Source organism: Ctenocephalides felis, unplaced genomic scaffold (genome assembly GCF_003426905.1).
Source record: "Ctenocephalides felis isolate EL2017-DRISC unplaced genomic scaffold, ASM342690v1 CF-g0.4_SCAFFOLD_03573, whole genome shotgun sequence".
Classification (NCBI taxonomy): domain Eukaryota; kingdom Metazoa; phylum Arthropoda; class Insecta; order Siphonaptera; family Pulicidae; genus Ctenocephalides; species Ctenocephalides felis.
This window is the reverse complement of record NW_020539727.1, coordinates 22490613-22513147: the sequence shown is the minus strand read 5'-3', so window position 1 is coordinate 22513147 and position 22535 is coordinate 22490613. Positions and strand designations below refer to the sequence as shown.

At 27.7% G+C, this 22535-nt stretch overlaps 3 protein-coding genes across 3 annotated transcripts in view; 1 reads left to right on the top strand and 2 right to left on the bottom strand.

Annotated features, from left to right (window-relative positions):
* Positions 1-596: 596 nt before the first annotated feature.
* Positions 597-8209, bottom strand: LOC113389778 (zinc finger protein 11-like). The gene is made up of 4 exons (XM_026626786.1): positions 8111-8209; positions 6131-6279; positions 2408-4946; positions 597-614 (listed from the first exon to the last, which is right to left on the bottom strand). Exons 1-4 carry the CDS (start codon positions 8207-8209, stop codon positions 597-599), a joined length of 2805 nt encoding a protein of 934 aa, XP_026482571.1.
* A 1937-nt stretch (positions 8210-10146) lies between these two features.
* Positions 10147-11755, bottom strand: LOC113389232 (mevalonyl-coenzyme A hydratase sidH-like). Its single transcript, XM_026626290.1, has 6 exons — positions 11606-11755; positions 11172-11419; positions 10939-11083; positions 10723-10872; positions 10424-10618; positions 10147-10312 (listed from the first exon to the last, which is right to left on the bottom strand). The coding sequence occupies exons 1-6, from the start codon at positions 11706-11708 to the stop codon at positions 10191-10193; spliced, it is 963 nt and encodes a 320-aa protein (XP_026482075.1). The 5' UTR covers positions 11709-11755; the 3' UTR covers positions 10147-10190.
* Positions 11756-12916: 1161 nt separating this feature from the next.
* LOC113389777 overlaps positions 12917-22535 on the top strand; it is a 10988-nt gene continuing 1369 nt past the window's right edge. Inside the window, exons 1-4 of the mRNA XM_026626785.1 lie at positions 12917-13125; positions 13782-13856; positions 21836-21991; positions 22133-22142. Of these exons, the coding sequence (XP_026482570.1) occupies positions 12988-13125; positions 13782-13856; positions 21836-21991; positions 22133-22142 (379 nt within the window). The 5' untranslated portion in view covers positions 12917-12987. The remainder of the gene's footprint in view (positions 13126-13781; positions 13857-21835; positions 21992-22132; positions 22143-22535) is intronic.

Sequence of the window (22535 nt, the reverse complement as noted above, 5' to 3'; positions counted from 1 at the left end):
AACAGTCTACAAATATTCCAGACAGTCAAAATATTTTATTACAGAAAATATTTTTTCTTGACATGTTCTCCATAGTTCTGAAAATAGCCTGAAAATGTTTCAAATAGTACTAAAATATTCTTAAAGTTTGTCTGAATTTTGAAAGTCTCATTGTCTATAAATTAATGTTGTAAATTGTTTGAAAATACTGCAAATATAATACTAACTCGAACTATCATAAATGCATAGTTTTTGCAAAATTCTGTTTGATAAATTTATGGAATGCAAATTCTAGATAGTCTACAAATATTCCAGACAGTCCACAAATATTCTCAGACAGTATACAAATATTCTCAGACAGTATACAAATATTCTACAAATATTCCCAGACAGTCTACAAATATTCCCAGACAGTCTATAAATATTCGAGACAGTCTATAAATATTCGAGACAGTCTACAAATATTCTGACAGCCTACAAACATTCCAAACAGTCTACAAGTATTCCAAACAGTCAAAATATTTTATCACTGAAAATATATTTTCTAGATAGTCTTGACATGTTCTATATAGTTCTGAAAATAGCCTGAAAATGTTCTAAATAGTCATAAAATATTCTTAAAATTTGTCTGAATTCTGAAAAGTTAAATGCAATTGTTGGAAGAAATGTTAAACTCATTTGTAACATTATATCTTATTTTATTCCACTCGAAAATTGAAAATTAAAACATATAAGTAAAATATAAATAATAAATTAATTTTAACAAATTTTTGTCATACTTCATATTTGTAATTACAATTTAATGTGAATCGCGTAATTCACACTTTTAGTGCAGTAAACGGCTCTGTTTTAGATCTGAATTTTTCCGAATTGAATGAAATTTTGGAATTAGGTTCATCTTACCCTCAAGTTCAAAGTGAAAACAGTAACATGGTGTAATTACATTTTTTCAAAATAACGAAAATCGATAGAAGAACTAATTATAAGAAAAACATGTATTTTATAGTTTTTCAAAAAAACTAATACTTTACAAGTTACTGGCCACTAAAGATTCATATATTTTTGGCGTTTTTCTCCATTTTTTTGCAAATATCTCCTAAAATATACATTTTAACGAAAATCATGTAATGAACAAAATAATGTCAATAAAAATCTTAATGAATCGGTATTACATAAAGTGTTCTAGGAAAAATATTAAGCAAGATTTGAAAGAGCAAAGTCGTTTTTTATTTCGTCCAAGATTTAATTGTTGTATATAAGCCATCCAGTGGCGAGGTTTTACATTTTATGCATTTCGGTGAAATTGGGTTTTATAGTGCTCAACATAAGCTTTAAAATGAGTGCTGTAACAAGTTTTTTGCGTGTAAAACGAAGTTTTTTTCTTTTAAATCATATGATTTAATAAGCGCCATTTCCATCAGAATTAAAGTAATTCACATTCCATCTAGAATTCATTATAGACATTTTGATGGATTCTAGCAGATTCACTACTTTAGTACAAACTATTTTCAGAAAACTCATTATTTTATAAAAACTTTTCTTCCCAATTTGCGCGGCCACGCGCTCTTTAAACAATCATAACTTTGTCAATTTTTGTATGAAAGAAAAATAATAAAAACAATAATAAGCTAGAAAGATTCCTTTGATTTTTATCTATATGCTTTTATGCGTATCTTTTATTCTTTTTGAGATATAATGAAAATAAGTTCGATTTAAAAAAAAACGGAAAAAAAGATTTTATAAAATCGTGAGTTTTCTGAAAATAGTTTGTACTAAAGTAGTGAATCTGCTAGAATCCATCAAGATGTCTATAATGAATTCTAGATGGAATGTGAATTACTTTAATTCTGGTGGAAATGGCGCTCATTAAACCATATGATTTAAAAGAAAAAAAAAAACATCGTATATGCTTCTTATTTGCATGATAGCTCACATATTTTACACGCAAAAAACTTGTAACAGCACTCATTTTAAAGCTTATATTGAGCACTATAAAACCCAATTGCACCGAAATAAAAAATGACTTTGCTCTTTCAAATCTTGCTTAATATTTTTCCTAGAACACTTTATGTAATACCGATTTATTAAGATTTTTATTGACATTATTTTGTTCGTGACATGATTTTCGTTGAATTGTATATTTTAGGAGACATTTGCAAAAAAACGAAGAAAAACGCCAAAACTATATGAATCTTTAGTGGCCAGTAACTTGGAAAGTATTTTTCTTATAATTAGTTCTTCTATCGATTTCCGACGTTATTTTGAAAAAATGTACTTACACAATTGAGAAAAGTTGTCATTCCCCCGGAACCCGAGTTGTTTTCACTTTTGAACTTGAGGGTAAGATGAACCTAATTCCAAAATTTCATGCAAATTGGAGCACAGTAAAAAAATTAATAGGTTATACCCTTTTTTCCTCTGCGTTTACTGCACTATTTTCACGTTCCTCATTGTGAATAAGCATATGTTCATCCAGGTTACTACTTTGTGTAAATATCTCATTGCATACAGAACATGTATGGAACTGTTTACTACTGTGAAGGAGCATGTGCCTTTTCAAGTAGTGCATTGTTGAGAAGGACTTATCGCATATTTTACACTTTTGGCGCGGTTCATTACTGTGAATTTGCATGTGGGTTTTCAAAACTCCCACTTGTGTAAATGTCTTATCACATACTGTACACCTATTTGGCCTTTCACCGGTGTGTATGAGCATATGCATTTTTAATCCACCTCGTTGTACGAATGATTTTTCGCATACTTTACACCTATGAAGCCTTTCACCAGTGTGTACGAGCATATGCGTTTTTAAGCTACTCCTTTGTGAGAATGCCTTATCACATACTTTACACCTATAAAGCTTTTCACCGGTGTGTATGACCATATGCCTTTTTAAGCCATCCCCTTTTGTGAATGACTTACTGCATACTTTACATTTGTGAGGCCGAGTCCCTATGTGAATGAGCATATGCGTTTTTAAGCCACTCTTTCGTGCGAATGACTTACTGCATAATTCACAAATGTGTGGCTTTTCATCGCTGTGTATGACCATATGTGATTTTAAATCACTCGGTTGTACGAATGACTTTTCGCATACTTTACACCTATGGAGCCTTTCACCGGTGTGTATGACCATATGCCTTTTTAAGCCATCCCCTTTTGTGAATGACTTACTGCATACTTTACATTTGTGAGGACGAGTTCCTATGTGAATGAGCATATGCGTTTTTAGGCCACTCTTTCGTGCGAATGACTTACTGCATACTTCACATATGTGTGGCTTTTCATCGATGTGTATGACCATATGTGATTTTAAATCAGTCGATTGTATGAATGACTTACCGCATACTTTACATTTATGAGGCCGAGTCCCGATGTGAATGAGCATATGCATTTTTAAGCTACTCTTTCGTGCGAATGACTTACTGCATACTTCACAAATATGTGGTTTTTCATCGCTGTGTGTGACCATATGTGATTTTAAATCACTCGGTTGTTTGAATGACTTACCGCATACTTTACATTTATGAGGCCGGTGCCCAGAGTGAATATAAAGCTTATGAGTTTTCAAGTTACGCCAATGTATAAATGTCTTATCGCATAATTCACACCTGTGGGGTCTTTCGCCGCTGTGAACAGGCATATGTCTTTTCAAATTACGCGAATGTGCGAATTGTTTATCGCATACTTTACACTTATAAGGCAGATCACCGTTGTGCATGCTCATATGAGATTTCAAGCTACCAAAATATGTGAAAGTCTTATTACATACTTTACAACTGTAGGACCGTACGCCACTGTGAACAAGCATATGCATATTCAAGTTGTTATGTGTTGAGAATGAATGACTTATTGCACATTTACACGCATGCGGCCGTACGCCACTGTGTACAAGCATATGTTTTTTCAAGGTCCAAATTGTTGATAATGACCTATCGCATACTTTGCATTTATGCGAACCTTTTGCACTATGAGTATCCAAGCTTTGGGTTTGATTATCAGATTCACTCAACGTTAAAGTTTTTTCCCAATCACAAACGTGTTGATCAAAATCCAATTGTCTAGTGAATACTTTATTGCAAATTGTGCACACAAAAGGCTTGACATCTGCATGAATTTTCAGATGTATTTCTAAGGCGCCTGAATCTGGAAAAGTATCTGAACAAAATGTACAACTATGACAATGTTCCAGCATGTGCTGTTCTGTAAATAATTCATTACATGTGCCTTCATTACATTTATAATGAGGTGCTTCAATAAACTCCTGTCTAATTTCATCAGATTCACTCAAGATTAAAGTTTTTCCCCAATCACAAGCGTGTTGATCAAAATCAAATTTTACAGCAAATGCTTTATTGCAAATCGTGCACACAAAAGACTTGACACCTGCATGTATTTTTAGATGTATTTCTAAGGTGCTTGGATCTGAAAAAGTATCTGAACAAAAGGTACAATTGTGACTATGCACCGGCATATGCTGTTCTAAATCATGCTGCTCTGTAAATGATTCATTACATGTGCCTTCATTACATTTAAAATGAGGTGCTTCAATAAACTCCTGTCTGATTTCATCAGATTCACTCAACGTTAAAGTTTTTTCTCCATTACAAACGTGTCGATCAAAATCAAATTTTACAGCAAATGCTTCATTGCAAATTGTGCATTCAAAAGGCTTTTCATCTGCATGTATTTTCTGATGTATTTCTAAGGCGCTTAGATCTGCAAAAGTATCTGAACAAAATGTACAACTATGACTATGAACTAGCATATGCTGTTCTAAATCATTGCATGTGCCACTATTTTCATTGACTTCATTTTCTATCATTAGATCGGTGCTCATAAATCTCTTCAGATAAGCTTCTTTATGTTCAGGCTCTTCTTCTTTTATTTCAAAATCCTTGTCTTCAATTGAAAATTCTTGCAGTTCGATGTTAACTTTTGGGACCGACATTTTGGGATATTCGCTCCTGTAAATATTGTAATTGTAATTGTATTGCGTTTTTGTAATATTGTGAATGACATGTCATAATATATTTATTTTTGTAAACGAATATTTTGTAATATGTATATATATATATATATATATATATATATATATATTAATTAAAATGTTTATTACAACTGTTAAATAGTTAACATCTAGCAATATTGATAAATAATAACATAAATTCAAATAAAAGGGCAAAGGGTAGAATTTACATGAAAATAATATCCGTAGTATGATGATTTAATATAAAATAAAAGCAAATAATAGAAATAAAATTAATAAATAATATAAATAAAATTTCTAATAATATATTCATTAATTATCACATTTCCACATTGATGACCATTGACTTGAAGATTGCAAATGAGCGCATCAAGAATTAAAAAATTAATGTCAAGCCTACTTTGACGTCAAACCTATTTGCAGGTGATCGGAAACACGTTGTATTTAATTTAGTGCAACTGAATGTAGAGGATTTATAGATACGGTGTTAATATTTACAAAAATAAAGATTATGACATGTTATTTTTCTTTTGTTCGGATTTGATGTCAACGGAGTAAACGGAGAGGAAAAGAGGGTATAACCTCTGATTTTTTTTTACTGTTCTCCGATTTGCATGAAATTTTGGCATTAGGTTCGTCTTACCCTCAAGTTCAAAAGTGAAAATAATTTGACTCCGCCACCATCATTAATGAATAAGTGAACATTGAGCCAGAAAATGTTTTTAATATTAAAGGATATAATTGAAAAGTATTTTTTAATACATTTACCTTGAATTAAAATTATTTTCAACCCCGTGAAACCCCTAAAACCCTTCAAACAACCTCTAAATTGAAAAAAACTTAAAAATAAATTTCGGTATGATATAATAAGAATTACGTATAAAGTAAATAATATTTTATGTTTTCTATATGATTATTAAGTTTTTAACCTTTTTTAGACCCTTGAAAACAACCCCTTGATAAAAAAATTGTTTGAAAAAATTATTTTGAAATTGAAAGAAAATTAAGAAATTAAAAATGATATGAATGGTATTTATTATTAGTTATTATTTATTGTTATATATATAAATATGTATATATATATATATATATATATATATAACAATGCTTGTTACAATAAGTATTTAATTTTTTAGTACTATATGTATATTATCAACTAACCTTGCATTTAAAACAGTATTGTAAATGTTGTCTATGATTTCCTGCTTCAGTTCTTCATCTTGAAAAGATTCTAGTAGTTCTTTTAAGGTCGATAATAATTCATTGACGGTCTCATCTTCTGAATACTTTTGCGAAACTTGAGTGTCGTTCTTCATGAATAAAGAAAATTGAATTTTAGATACTGGTTATTAGCAATATTACTTTTAATATTTTTAACTTCCCGTAGCGTAGTTTTAGTAATGGACCGAAAATCGAAAATGAAATTTTTTATATTTCTCGACGTTTTAAAGGTTTTTGAACATTTTGGCATACCTAAAAAAAAATGGATGTGTGTGTGTGTTTTGTATGTCCGCATTTTTTCGTCCACGTTTTCGGGCGCATGGATTAACCGATTTGAATTAAAAACATTCTGATAGGGAGATGTGCCGATTAGTTTTTGGCAAAGGCAAGTCCAGCCGTTTCGGAGATACTGAGTAAAGAGTGCAGAAAATACAAAATAGTTTTTGAGAGAATGGAGTATCGGATTTGAATGATCTAAAAAACATTAAATTTTTTATGATTGGGAGAAGAGGTGATTAGATTTTGGCAAAGACAGGTCCCGACATTTCGAAGATACAGAGCTAAATGTGCTAAAAATGTCAGTTTTTGAGAGAACTATGCGTCCAATTCACATGATTGAAAGAACTTTCAGCTTGTTTTGACAAAATAATTGATTTTGGAAAAAAAAATTGTATCATTTTTTTTTAGTTTGTTTTGTATATCGAAAATAATTCAGATTGTATTTTTAATTCTGACTATAGTTCTAATATACTTTAAACAAATAATTTCTTTACGTCTCAAAACCTTCTGAACATTTTGGCATACCTTAGAAAAAATTGATGTATGTGTGTGTGCGTGTATGTGTGCGTGTTCGGATACGAATTTTCGTCGACGATTTTGGGAACACGAATGAAGCGATTTGAATAATTCAAAAAACATTCGATTTGTATTGATAAGGAGACGTGCTGATTAGTTTTTGGCAAAGGCAGGTATAGCCGTTCCGAAGATATGGGGCAAAAAGTGCCAAAAATGGTAACCCGGTTTTACTTATATTAACAAGATGAAGATAACACGATGATCAAATTTTTAAAAGTAAAAAAAAAAATCCATTTCGCGGTCAAAAATGATCATTAGACATATGCACATCAAATTGTCAGATATTTTATAGAGATTTTAATAAGTATAAATTTTGTTTACATTCCTATGGGTTCCGTACCAATGTTTATCCGTCAGACGGCGGCGCGGCGCTTACGCGCTTCGATAATTCGTCTCTATTCAGTTAAAGCAATAGGATTGCTTGGAAAAAAAGTTCAGAACTTCCAAAATATTTCAAAATACACTTTTCTTCAAAAAGTCTTTTTTTCAAAAAAGTAAATTTTTGTCAAAAATTTATAGTTTCTCAAAAATCTAATTTTTTTCAGAGTAAATTTTTTCAAAAATGTTAATCTTTAAAAAAATAATTTTTGGTACGGGAAGTTCCAGCAATTTGCCTTAAGGCACGATGCCATGCACCACTAGTTAAATGTTTTTAAATAAATTTAATACCAGTAGCAAAAATTTTTATAGGCACCGCATCCATAATCTGTTCACTTTTTGATTCTGATTATGGTTTACGTCCACACATTAAATTAAAATAAAATAAAATACATTTGTAGAAAACGAAATGGATGAAATAAAATGTGTTAAACACATTAAAATAATTTATAAGATATATTAATATATCTTATTTTTTATCTGAATACCTGTATATCGCAATCTTTATTGATTAAGTTGATTATATGTATAATAGGTATTGGGAAGTTTGTGCAACTTGCCTTAAGGCAAAATGCTACTCACAACTAGTTATTGCTATTAATAACTATTTGATTACTTTAATTATATATATATATATATATATATATATATATATAATTATATTTAAATAACTATTCTATTACTCACCTGATTTGTTTCATTTCTATAAAAGCACCCATCATCTCTAAGATCTTCAACTGCACTTTTGCAAACGTCTTCAGGCGATTTTTCGTAATAGGAATTCATTTTTATAATTATAATATTAAATTTATTTTTATATTATAATATTAAACAATTAGTACGATTTTACTAAATATAAGAATATAAATAGTTATAAAAACACTCAAAACGTCCGCACTTGATGAATACAAAATTCACAATGAACACAATTTTATATTCATACCACAGCAGCCAAAAAGAAACGTATCACGTGACGTAATACTATTTTCTCATTGGTTCGCATTAGGGTAGTGATGTCACATGGCAGAATACTGCTTTCTGATTGGCTGGAACTAGAGAGAACTGTGCAAATAATCAAGCGTTGTTTAGGCGGAATTTTTAAATTTGAATAGGAAAAATTTTTTTTTGCTTTTATAACACTAAGAGTACAGACTTACTTTGAATTAAATTTTGCTTTTCTTACTTTCCATTTGTCTCTTAATTTTCATAGAAAAAGTTTATATTTTTGCCACAACTTACACATAAATTATAACTGATCTGAAAATTTTGCAAATTGTATATAAATGTTGTAGATAATCTGAAAATTTTGTAAACTGTTTGAAAATGTCAAATCTGAGTTACCGTTTTTGGCACTTTTTGCTCCATATCTTCGGAACGGCTAGACCTGCCTTCGCCAAAAACTAATCAGCACGTCTCCTTATCAATACGAATACGAATCGAGTGTTTTTTAAATTATTCAAATCGCTTTATCCGTGTTCCCGAAATCGTCGACGAAAATTTGTATCCGCACACACACACACATACACATACACACATCCATTTTTTCTGAGGTATGCCAGTAAAATGTTCAGAAACCTTCAAAACATCGAGAAATGAAAAAAATTTCATTTTCGATTTTCGGCCCATTACTATAACTTACCCTACGGGAAGTTAATAAAATTTTGTTTTTCTTACTTTCCATTTGTCTCTGAATTTTCACAAGAAAAAGTTTATTTTTTTGCCATTTTTTTTTTCACACACAAATTGTAATTGGTTTGAAAATATTGCAAATTGTATATAAATTTTGTAGATTCTCTGAAAATTTTGTAAATTGTTTGAAAATTTTGTCAAGACACTTTTAGACAATCATCAAGACAATGTTAGATAACATTTTTAGACAATCTTTAAAACATATTATGAAAATTGTAAATAATTTGCAACATTTTTAGATTACTTACAATATTTTCAGACAGTTTATGACATTCTTATACAGCTCTTACAACATTTTGAGAAAGTTCTCAACATTTTCAGATAGTTTACAACATTTTTATACAGCTTACAACATTCTCATACAGTTCACAACATTCTCACACAAATCTACAACTATCTCACACAGTCGACAACATTCTCATACAGCTTACAACATTTTAAAATAGTTTACAACATTCTCATACAGTTTACAACATTTTCAGACAGTTTATGACGCTATCGAGAAAGTTCTTAACATTTTCATACAGTTTACAACATTTGCGAAAAAGTTAAATAATCTACAATATTGTCTAATATCATAATGCCCTAAAGCAACTCGATATACTTCAAAATTACCTCTGAACATATAGTATCAATCCACTTGCACTTCATATATTGTGCAACCCTTTCATGCATTTATTTATTATATCTGTTGTAAATTTTAAACCGTACGTTTAAATTTAATGAAATATTTTGCAAATTTGTTTAAAATTAAATAATCTACAATATTTTCTAACATCATATAGTTCTACAGCAACTCGGTATACTTTAAAATTGCAATTGAATCTATTGACAACATGCTCATACAGTTTACAACGTTTTCGAGAAAGTTTTTTTAGTTTAACATTTTCATATAGTTTACACCATTTTCAGAAAAATTACAAGAAGCATGTAATTTGTTAATACATATACATTTTATTTTCAGTTAACAAAAAAGCATACATACATACATAACATTATTAAATATTAATAATACAAATTAATAAGCAGTCTCTTTAACATTTTCTTAGCCAATTAATATAAACAGATCACATAATTTTTATTTCTTCTGCTCCTTTTGCAATTCTTTTCCCAGCTCCTTTTCTATTTTAATTTCTTCTTGTTCCCAATCTGGAATAAGCTTTTCTGTTATATCATAAAATTTACCATGACGACCATGACCTAGAGGTAAAAAAATATAATTGATAAAAATATTCATACTATTTTGTAATCTATACTACCTATATATATATATATATATATATATATATATATATATATATATATTACTACCTGCAAGGAATTTCTGGGCCCCCTCTTCAGCCTGTCGTAGAATATCAGAGTTTGCATTTTCAACTTCAGCATCCAAAGCTTTTCTTAAAGATGTTGCATTGTAGGTTGCATTGTAAACACTCTCTCTATCGGCCAACATGCAATCTTGAGGGAATTTTGTGAGACAACCTGCTAGCTGTAGGGCTTGTCCGAAAGCTAAACAAATAATGAATAGTAAAAGACTCATGTAATTATTTTGGATATATATATATATATATATATATATATATATATATATATATATATATCTTCTTCCTTACCGGTTCCTGTAGCAACAATCCTATTAGCAATGCCCCATTCAAAGGCTTCTTTTGCATTTAAAGATCTACCTGTTAAGACAAGATCTAGGGCTCTTGAGATTCCAACCATTGCTGCCAGACGTACAGTACCACCATCGATTAATGGTACACCTGTAATAAACAGAGCAAATTGTATTTTTTCTTTATTTATGGAGAAAATTATTTTTGTTTATATACCGTATCGCCTGCAGTAGACCCCCATAACAGCAGTGTCTTCAACAACTCTTAAATCACACATTAGAGCTAATTCAAAGCCACCGGCAACTGCATAACCGCTTACAGCACAAATCATTGGTTTGGAAATTGGACGCCTTGTGGGCCCCTGAGATAAAACAATTATATATATATATATATATATATATATATATATATATATTATATATATACATTTATGAGTATATTATTATTACCATGCTTCCTTCAGGGTTAAGAAGTAACTCAGGCCTAATTTTCTCATGACACAATTCTTTTAAATCGTATCCAGAGCAAAAGTTTCCCCCAGTGCCGTATAGTACAGCAACTTTAGCTTCAGCATCATTTTCAAATTCAAAAACTGCTCGACATATTTCTTGAGCTGTTGCTGAGTCTACACAATTTCTAGATTCGGCTCTGTTGATGCCTATTGTTGTTATTGAGCTTTTTTTCTCTACGATTAGTTCTAGAAAAGGGGTGGTTGAAATAGTGTACAATTGTAAATATTTTGTAAGCAAAAGTTATATAAAATATTAAGTATTAGGTATATGTCATGAATAAGTATGACAGAAGCTTGAGGTACTGTTTATCACGGCTTGATTATAAATAAATAAATAAATAAATAAATTCTACATTATATATCAATTATTACCTTTATATTCTGGTTTAGCCTTTTTATCACAAAATGTCCTTTGAGATTTCGGGAACACTTTCAACACATTTCCAAAATCCCTTAATATCCTATATTTATACATAATTAATTATTATTTACAACTACTAATTATATTAGTTTCAATATTATTTCTTTTGCAATCTCTTGCAAAGGTTATGTTTACTTAAAATGTCAAAATTGAAAAATGACGAACTTCAGACTGAAAAAAGCGGCGGGGAATTTGAAAATTGCAATTTAAAAGTGAAACATGACAAATTAAAAGTTAAAAAAGAATAATTAAAGCAAATTTATATATTATTGATGATAAAGAACGTGGTATTGCATATATGTAATAAAATAAGTGTATAAGAGACGTTTTGATTTAACACTTGACATGAAAATTGTGATTTAAATATAAAAACTAATAAATTGAATAAAATTGATACAAAATCTGTTTTTATTCATTAGTATTATTGTGTAAAAGTATATTTTCAAGTATTAAATTAATAGAAACTTACCCAAACAAATTCAGATTATATATTTGACAGTTGACACAGTATGGAAATCTAATTTTTTGTGCATTTTATATTTTTAACAACATTTGTACTACAAAAATTAAATTTAAGGTTTAAATCACTCATTTAATCAAAAATTTAAAGCCAAATTATTTATTTAATTAAAAACTGTCACTTTTCAATATAACTTTTTGTTTTGAGCGCCATTTTTTTGACAACTGTCAAAACTGTCACAAAAATATTAAAATAAAATGCTATTATTTAGTCTGTATAATTTTACTATAAGTTTCATACTAATAATTAATATTCTAAATATTATAAATATTTGTTTTATTAATTTTAAAACAAAATTATTTAAATTCAATATTTTTAAATATAAACAGTCACTTTCATGCAACTTCATGACGTTGTAAACTGTCAAAACACAACTTATTTTGTACAAATCATTAAATGAACAGCTATTAAGTAATTTAATTATACAATTTTTCTGTTTAAAGAAATTCAACTCAAACTTATTTAAATTACACATTTTTAATTAAAAACTTTCATATTTTTATTCAAGTTTTCTAAAGTTTGCGCCATGTATGCGCCATCTTGTTGAAACTGTCAAAGCTGTCAAAATAACCTCATACTTTGTTACATTCTTTATTATATTGTCTAGGGTCTAGGGTCACATTTTGTACAATTAATAAAGTGCAGTGTTATTATTAATCATTTATCATTATTTTTTATACCTTTACATAAAACACGTGTAATTTATCCTGCTATTTAAACCATATTCATTTAATTTCCATCAATTGCAAGTGCTTATTTTTGTTATCTCATATCAGTGTGTTTATATTTTATCAAATCATTTAAAATCTTCTTATGATTACATGTACAAGATTATTTAATATTAGTTCTAAATGTGTGTTGAATCGTGTTGTATTTTCTAGTATTAAAAATAATTTACAAAAAAGTTTGTGCCAAACAACCGGCTTTAGGAAAATGGCAAACGTCCAACAGGTTAGTAAGGTTATGTAGTAGTAAGAGATACAAAAATCTCTTGTAACTTTTGAATTATTTGTGCTAGGTAAATATAATGTTTGAGAAATTTGTAGGAAATTGAAATTGTTATAATGTGTTCTTATACCAAAATGTTCTACAGCAACTCGGTATACTTAAAAATTGCAACTGAATACAAACTCTGCATGGATTTATACAGTGCAACTATAAGAAGGGCCGTGCAATTATTTACTATATCTCTTGTAACTTTTGAATAGTTTGTCTAATTTTGATGCAATATTTAGCAAATATGTATAAAATTCAATAATCTACTTATTGTCTAATATAATATAGCCCTAAAGCAACTCGGTATACTTTAAAATTACCTCTGAACATCCACTTGCACTTCATATATGTGCAACCCTTTCATGCATTTATGTATTATATCTCTTGTAACTTTTAAACCGTACGTTTAATTTTAATGAAATATTTTGCAAATTTGTTCAAAATTAAATAATCTACAATATTTTCTAACATCATGTAGTTCTACAGCAACTTTAAAATTGCAATTAAAAAAATCTGAATGTGTACCTCAAAATTTCAATCAAATTTTTTTAATTAATTATAAATAATTTATTAAATATAACTTTATTATAAATATAAATATTTTTTTTCAGAGTAATGTGAAACCGGTTATTTATTGTGAAAAAACAGGATTATTAGGGGATGATCCTTCTCAGAAAAAAATTAAGGTAAATAAAAACACTTTTTATTTATTAGTATTGTTTTTGAAGAGCTCTTCAGGACGAACCGTTTGCAATATAACTTTGCAATTCGAATTAAATATTCTTCACTATGTCTATTATAAGGACAAACACTAAAATTGATGAGTTTTCTAAGAAAATTTTGAGTTATTAATTATCTTAGACCAAAAAGTACTTTTAAAATGCATTTGATATGTATGTGTTGTTTTTGACGAGCTCTTCAGGACGAACGGTTTGCAATATAATTTTGTAATTCGAACTAAATATTCTTCAATACATCTATTATTAGGACAAATACTAAAATTGATGAGTTTTCTAAGAAAATTTTGAGTTATTAAATATCTTAGGCCAAAAAGTACTTTTAAAATGCATCTGAGATGTAAGTGTTGTTTTTGAGGAGCTCTTCAGGACAAACGGTTTGCTTATATAACTTTGCAGTTCGAACTAAATATTCTTCAATGTGTCTAATAAAAGGTCAAATACTAAAATTGATAAGTTTTTTAGGAAAATTTTGACTTATTTAATATCTTAGACCAAAAAGTACTTTTAAAATGCATTTGAAATGTAAGTGTTGTTTTTTAGGAGCTCTTCAGGATAAATGATTTGCAATATAACTTTGTAATTTGAACTAAATATTTTTCAATATATTTATTATTAGGACAAATACTAAATTTGATGAATTTTTCAAGTAAATTTTGACTTATTAAATATCTTAGACCAAAAAGTATTTTTAAAATGCATTTGAGATGTAAGTGTTGTTTTTGAGAAGCTCTTCAGGGGAAACGGTTTGCAACATAACTTTGTAATTCGCACTAAATATTCTTCAATATATTTAGTATTAGGACAAATACTAAAATTGATAAGTTTTCTAAGAAAATTTTGAATTATTAAATATCTTAGACCAAAAAGTACATTTAAAATGCATTTGAGATGTAAGTGTTGTTTTTGAGGAGCTCTTCAGGACAAACGGTTTGCCCCACAATTTTGAAATTTTCATATAACATTCTTCAATGTGTCTATTATAACCAAAAATACTAAAATTATTAAGTTGTCTAAGGATTTTTTTTTGTTATTAAATATCTTAGATCAAAAAGTACTTTTAAAATGCATTTGAGATGTAAGTGTGGTTTTTGACGAGCTCTTCAGGACGAACGGTTTGCAATATGAGTTTGTAATTCGAACTAAATATTCTTCATTATATCTATTATTAGGACAAATACTAAATTTGATAAGTTTTCTAAGAACATTTTGAGTTATTAAATATCTTAGACCAAAAAGTACTTTTAAAATGCATTTGAGATGTATGTGTTGTTTTTGACGAGCTCTTCAGGACAAACGGTTTGTCCCACAATCTTGAAATTCAAACTCAAAATTCTTCAATATGTCTACAAAAAATAAAAATACTAAAAATATAAAGTTTTCTAAGAAAATTTTGAATTTTTAAATATCCCAACACAAAATGTTGAGGAATCTTACTATTTCTCAACATTTTTAAAATTCCCTCCAGAATTCTTTGATCTAACACTAATACTAATATTTTAAATATCGATTACGCATTTATTTATTATTATATAAATATATTTATATTTATATTTGTATATAAACACATTTTATCGGTAGTCGAACAATGCATTTAAATTCCATACTCAGAATTGTTATCGTTCCAAATAAATTTATACAAAATAACTACTAAATCGATTTCTAGATTTTAATCCAGTTACAATTTCATTTTATTTAAATCGACATTGAGTGTAAAAAATAAATTAGATGACTTAGAAAATTTTAATTTGTTTTAAAATTTGTTAAATTCGTTGTTAAAATTTAATTTGAAGTGATGTATGTTAGAAATGTTTTGCTTTTTTGTGCTGTTATAATTGTTTTGGCCATTGGAATGAAATTACATCGATTTAAAGTCAGTATTAGAAATAGTATTATATTTTTATATATAGAAAAAAATACTCGTTATATTTAATACTTATAATTTTTTGCATAATATAACACTTCCAGTATCAAGTATTTTATTACACAATTTGAGTAATTTTTTTATTTGGTTTTTAATACAGCTCATTATGGGTATACCGAGTTGTTGTAGGGTCTTATAATATTGGACAAGTTTTTAGATAATTTAATTCTAAACAAATTTCTTAAATACACTTTTTAGTTTGCGTAAATATTTTAAAAGTTATAAATAATTTTGTAAAGATATTCCCTAGTTAGGAAGTACTAAGATGAAACGTACATTTAAATTTTCTTGTAGACGTAAGTGCTATTTTGGAGAGCTCTTCAGGACAAACTGTTTGTAATACAATTTTGAAATTCCATCTAAATGTTCTCTAATATGTCTACTGTAATGACAAATAATAAAATTTACAAGTTTTCTAAAAAAAATTTGAGTTATTACATATCTAAGGCGAAACGTACATTTAACATTTCTTGTAGACGTAAGTGTTGTTTTGGAGAGCTCTTCAGGACAAACCCTTTGTAATACAATTTTGAAATTCCACTTAAATATTTTCTAATATGTCTAATATAATGACAAATAATAAAATTTACAAGTTTTTAGAGAAAATTTTGAGTTATTAAATATCTAAGGCGAAACGTACATTTAACACATCTTGTAGACAAATCAATTTTGGAGGGCTCTTCAGGACAAACCGTTTGTAATACAATTTTGAAATTCTATCTAAATATTCTCTAATATGTCTAATATAATGACAAATAATAAAATTTACAAGTTTTTAGAGAAAATTTTGAGTTATTAAATATCTAAGGCGTAACGTACATTTAACACTTCTTCTAGACGTAAGTCCAAATCAATTTTGGAGAGCTCTTCAGGACGAACCGATTGTAATACAATTTTGAAATTCCACCTAAATATTCGCTAATATGTCTACTATAATGACAAATAATAAAATTTACAAGATTTCTAAGAAAATTTTGAGTTATTACATATCTAAGATGAAACGTCGTACATTTAACATTTCTTGTAGACGTAAGTCCAAATAGATTTTGGAGAACTCTTCAGGACAAACTGTTTGCAACACAATTTTGAAATTTCACCTAAATATTCTTTAACATGTCTACTATAATGACAAATACAAAAATTTACAAGTTTTCTAAGAAAAATTTACAAGTTTTTTAAGAAAATTTTGAGTTATTACATATCTTAAGGCTGAAAAGTACATTTAACATTTCTTGTAGAAGTAAGTGTTGTTTTGGAGAGCTCTTCAGGACAAACCGATTGTAATACAATTTTGAAATTCCACTCAAATATTCTATAATATGTCTACTATGATGATAAATAATAAAATTCACAAGTTTTCTAAGAAAATTTTGAGTTATTACATATCTAAGGCAAAACGTACATTTAACATATCTTGTAGAAGTAAGTGTTGTTTTGGAGAGCTCTTCAGGACAAACCGATTGTAATACAATTTTGAAATTCCACCTAAATATTCTCTAATGTGCCTACTATTATGTCAAATAATAAAATTTGCAAGTTTTCTAAGAAAATTTTGAGTTATTAAATATCTAAGACTAAATCAATCAAAATTTTCTCTTTTAAATGTACGTTTATTTAAAACAGAAAATTTTGATTGATTTAGCAACTTGCCAATAGGCAAAATTTGGACACTTATGCCACGTGACATATCATTTGATAGGTCTTTGGAAGTAGATTACGAATTTGATATTCATTTCGATTTTTTTTTCAAATAGTAAACTATAATTTTCAAATTTCAAAAAGTTTTAGACATTTTTTTGGGGTAGTACCAAAAATTTGCTGATATCACTTTAAATTATTTGTCACTATATTTTCTTTTAGTCTCCACTGTTATCTTATCACTAACTATAAATTATCTTTATCTTAAACGCTTATCTTTCTTATCATTAATATAATTCCAAGGGATTCCTTTATTCCATCATTGCAAAACTAATTCTATTTAATCTTTTTGAATATTTTGGATTTTTAAATTACAAAGACTACTTTGATAAGAAGGAAATTTTAATCTGCACTTGAGACAGAGATTGTTAAACTTTACAAATAATAATAATGATAGTAATAATATTAATTTTGTATTACAAACATTTTTGTAAAACTTGTGAGATGTTTTATTTCTCAAGAAAAAATCAATATCAAGTTTCTAAGGTAGATTCAGATTTTATTCAGGTTTCAATTGTGATGTAGATTTTTTTCTTTAAAAGACCAGATTTTAGATAAAAAAATATTTTAGTACTTTATTAATAATACATAAAACATATTATTTTGCGTTCAGAACAAAATTGGATATAAAACTTTACTTCAAGTTTTAAATATGATTTATTTACTTTATATCAAGAAGTTATTATAAATAAGTATTTTTTTAAATTGCTAATGTATTACAATAATACAGTTGTTAGATACAAATTTATTTATCGTTTAAGGAATTTTTAGAATGCACTTTACATAATCTTTAAAGTCACTTTTGCTTATCAGGCCACTTAAAATACTTGAATTTACATTTTTTTCTACAAACTAATCGTCATTGTCTTCGATTTTCATAAAGTCAGTCTGAAACTAGTTTTTAGTCGTAACAGATCACTTCTAATAATAAAAATAAAATAAATTAATAATTATTTACAATGTTATTTATATAAGTGCAAAGACTTTTGTTCTAAGTTTTTATTTTTTTTATTAAAATGTGTGTTTCAAAAGCAGTAGGAATTTTAGGGTTTCTGGCCCTAGTTTTGGCCATCTCGACAATTACTTTAGCAGTTTTGTATTTTACTCAATTTGAAAATAAACCTGGATCTATACCTAAGGTGAGGTTAAATTTTGATTCAAGTAAATTTATAGGTAGAGTTATACGTCAAACATGGAATCTATTTGACCCATACAAAAAAAAAATAATTCTGGCTATAAATTATCGAATACCGAGTTATAATGTTAGACAAATGTGTAGATAATTTAATTCTAAACAAATTTGACTAATATACTATTTATATTAGAAAAATATTTTGTGAATTAATGTGATTAATTTTGTGAATAAATGTCCGACTCGTCGATTATACATATTTTGTATTAGAGAATGGTTGTCATTTTCTGAGTTAAATTTTGAGTATACCGAGTTGCTGTAGGGTCTTATAATGTTAGAAAAATTTATAAACCATTTATTTTTCTATAAATTTGTCGAATACACTATTTATATTAGGCAAATATTTTAAAAGTTACAAATAAATTCACTACCATAAGTATTTACTTACTTAAAGAAAAATTTAATTATTATGACCTGAAATATTTATTATTATTGATTATGATTAAATTAAAATTTTTACCAGGCGTTATAAATAAATTTAATATTTTTTATTATATAATTTTGTATTTTTTTAATATTAAACTTGAAGTAACTCCTAATATAATACAGACTATTTTATCTCAATAAACAAAGTATTAACTTCTTAATTTTAATCTCAGATAAGATTTGAGAAAAAAACAGGTTTTATTACTTTAGCAATAAATTAAAACTGTGACAAGCAAAAATAAGTGATCGAATTAAATTGATTGATTATTAAATTTTAGTTCTACATCAGTACTGATGTAACGGACACATCTTTTAATTTTATTAAAAATTTATCAATAAAAATAATATTTAAGGAATGTGTTATAGTGTTTAATAAACTACATGGATGTTATTATTTTCTAATATCTTTTGCAATTTTTTTGTGGTATAAAAAGTGTCCAAAAAATGGTTTCGAAAGTGACTTTGCTGTTGGGTTTTTTGGTCGTGGGTTTGGCTATATCGACAATTACTTTGTCGGTTTTGTATTCTGATGAAATTAATAATGATGATGATGAAAGTACTGCTAAACCGACTGATAAACCTACAGATAAACCGACAGATAAACCGACAGATAAACCGACAGATAAACCGACAGATAAACCGACAGATAAACCGACAGATAAACCTACAGATAAACCTACAGATAAACCTACAGATAAACCTACAGATAAACCGACAAATAAACCGACTACGACGAATGAACCGATACAAACCACAGAAGATCCTGGTACTGGGGTAGTAAGTAATTTTGCATTTACCAATTTTCAGTTGCGATTTTAAAGTATACCGAGTTGCTGTAGGGCATTATGATGTTAGAAAATATTTTAGATTATTCAATTTTGAACAATTTTCTAGAATATTGTATTTATATCAAACAATTATTTTAAAAGTTACAAGATTTATAATAAATGAATGCACGAATGAATTGTGCGGAAGAAGAGTGCGAGTGAAACGTCTAACATTGTTTCCTTAAATTATTTATAACTTTTAAACTATTCGTAGTACATCGACAGTATATTTGGCAAATTTGAAGTAAATTAAATAATTTACAATATTTTATAACATTATATTACCCTAGAGCAACTCTGTATATTTTTAAATAATTATTGAACATTGCAAAATTGTTAAGCGGATATAATATTTATTTAGTACAAGTACATTTTTTCATTGAATTATTTATAACTTGTAACGAACCATTTGTATATATCAACAGCATATTGGGCACATTCGAAGTAAATTAAATAATCTACAATATTTTCTAACATCGTAATAAATAAAGCATTTTTTTTTAAACGATTTTACGTATATTCAAACGATATCACCCGTTTTTAGCAGGATTTTATACGCTTTAGCACGATTTTACACGCTTTAATACGTTTTTTTTACATTTTAACACGCTTTTGCACACTTTAACACGCTTTAGCACGTTTTTCTACATTTTAACACGTTTTTTTTACATTTTAATACGTTTTTTCTCACACGATAAACCGATTTTACACTATTTTATACTATTTTATTACGATTTTTCATGCTTTGATACAATTCAATACACTTTGATACAGTTAACAGGAATTTTACTCATTTTAGCACGCTTTAGCACACTTTAACACGCTTTAGCACGTTTTTCTACATTTTAACATGTTTTTTATTACATTTTAACACGCTTTTGCACACATTAACACGCTTTTGCACACTTTAACACACTTTAACTCGCTTCTACTTACACTTTAACACGTTTTTTCTTACACGTTAACACGTTTTTGCACTCTTTTATACTATTTTATTACGATTTTTATGCTTTGATACAATTTAATACACTTTGATATAGTTAACAGGAATTTTACTCATTTTAGCACGCTTTAGCACGTTTTTCTACATTTTAACACGATTTTTTACATTTTAACACGCTTTTGCACACTTTGACACGCTTTAGCACGTTCTTTTACATTTTAACACGCTTTTGCACACTTTAACACGCTTCTACTTACACTTTAATACGTTTTTGCACTCTTTTATACTATTTTATCACGATTTTTTATGCTTTGATACAATTTAATACACTTTGATACAGTTTATACACGTTGATACAGTTTATACACGTTGATACAGTTTATACACGTTGATACAGTTTATACACGTTGATACAGTTTTACACACTTTTTTGTACACTTTTCGTTAAATTTTTTATAACTTTTAAACTATTCGTAGTACATCAACAGTATATTTGGCAAATTTGAAGTAAATTATATAATTTACAATATTGTCTAACATAATATTAACCTAGAGCAACTTGGTATATTTTAAAATAATTATTGAAAATTAAATTATAAAATATGTTTGCTAATAAGCAACACTTCTATATATTTTCCTTATAAATTTTAAACCATTCGATTATTATGTGGGGGTCTAATTAAAATTTAATATAAAATTTGGACTTTGAGCTAAATAATAAAAATAATAAAAATATATAATATATACAATAATCTAAATAATAAATAATGCGATATATAATATAAAGCTGGATATTAGTACAAATATTAAACCAAGACTTTTGCTTATTATTTTTTATTTTAAAAATAAATTGTATAAAATGTGTTATTTTTTATTGTACCCAAAATTTATATAATTTTGATTTTTTTATTTTTTCAGATAGATTACAGGCTTCCAGAAGGAGTAAAACCTGTTCATTACGACCTGCTCCTGACTCCTGATTTAAAAACTGGTAAATTTTCAGGACATGTCGGAATTGATGTCCAGGTCAAGGCCAAAAGGAACGATTTGGTCCTTCATGGAAAAGATTTAAGGGTAATAATGAAATTTTATCTAATTTATAATAACAAAACTAAATCCATCAACTTTGTGGTGCTAAAATTTCCAATAACTTATGAAAACTGATACAAGTACATTATTTCGTTGAATTATTTATAACTTTTAAACTATTCGTAGTACATCAACAGTATATTTGGCAAATTTGAAGTAAATTAAATAATCTACAATATTTTATAACATCGTAGTAAATAAAGCACTTTTTTTAAAACGATTTTACACGCTTAGCAGGATTTTACACGCTTTAGCACACTTTAACACGCTTTAGCACGTTTTGTTACATTTTAACACGCTTTTGCACACTTTAACACACTTTAACATGTTTTTTCTCACACGTTAACACGCTTTTGCACACTTTAACACGTTTTTTCTCACACGTTAAACCGATTTTGCACTCTTTTATACTATTTTATCACGATTTTTTATGCTTTGATGCAGTAATAAATAAAGCACTTTTTTTAAAAAACCGTTTTTTTAGCAGATTTTACACGCTCTAGCACGATTTTACACGCTTTAACAGGAA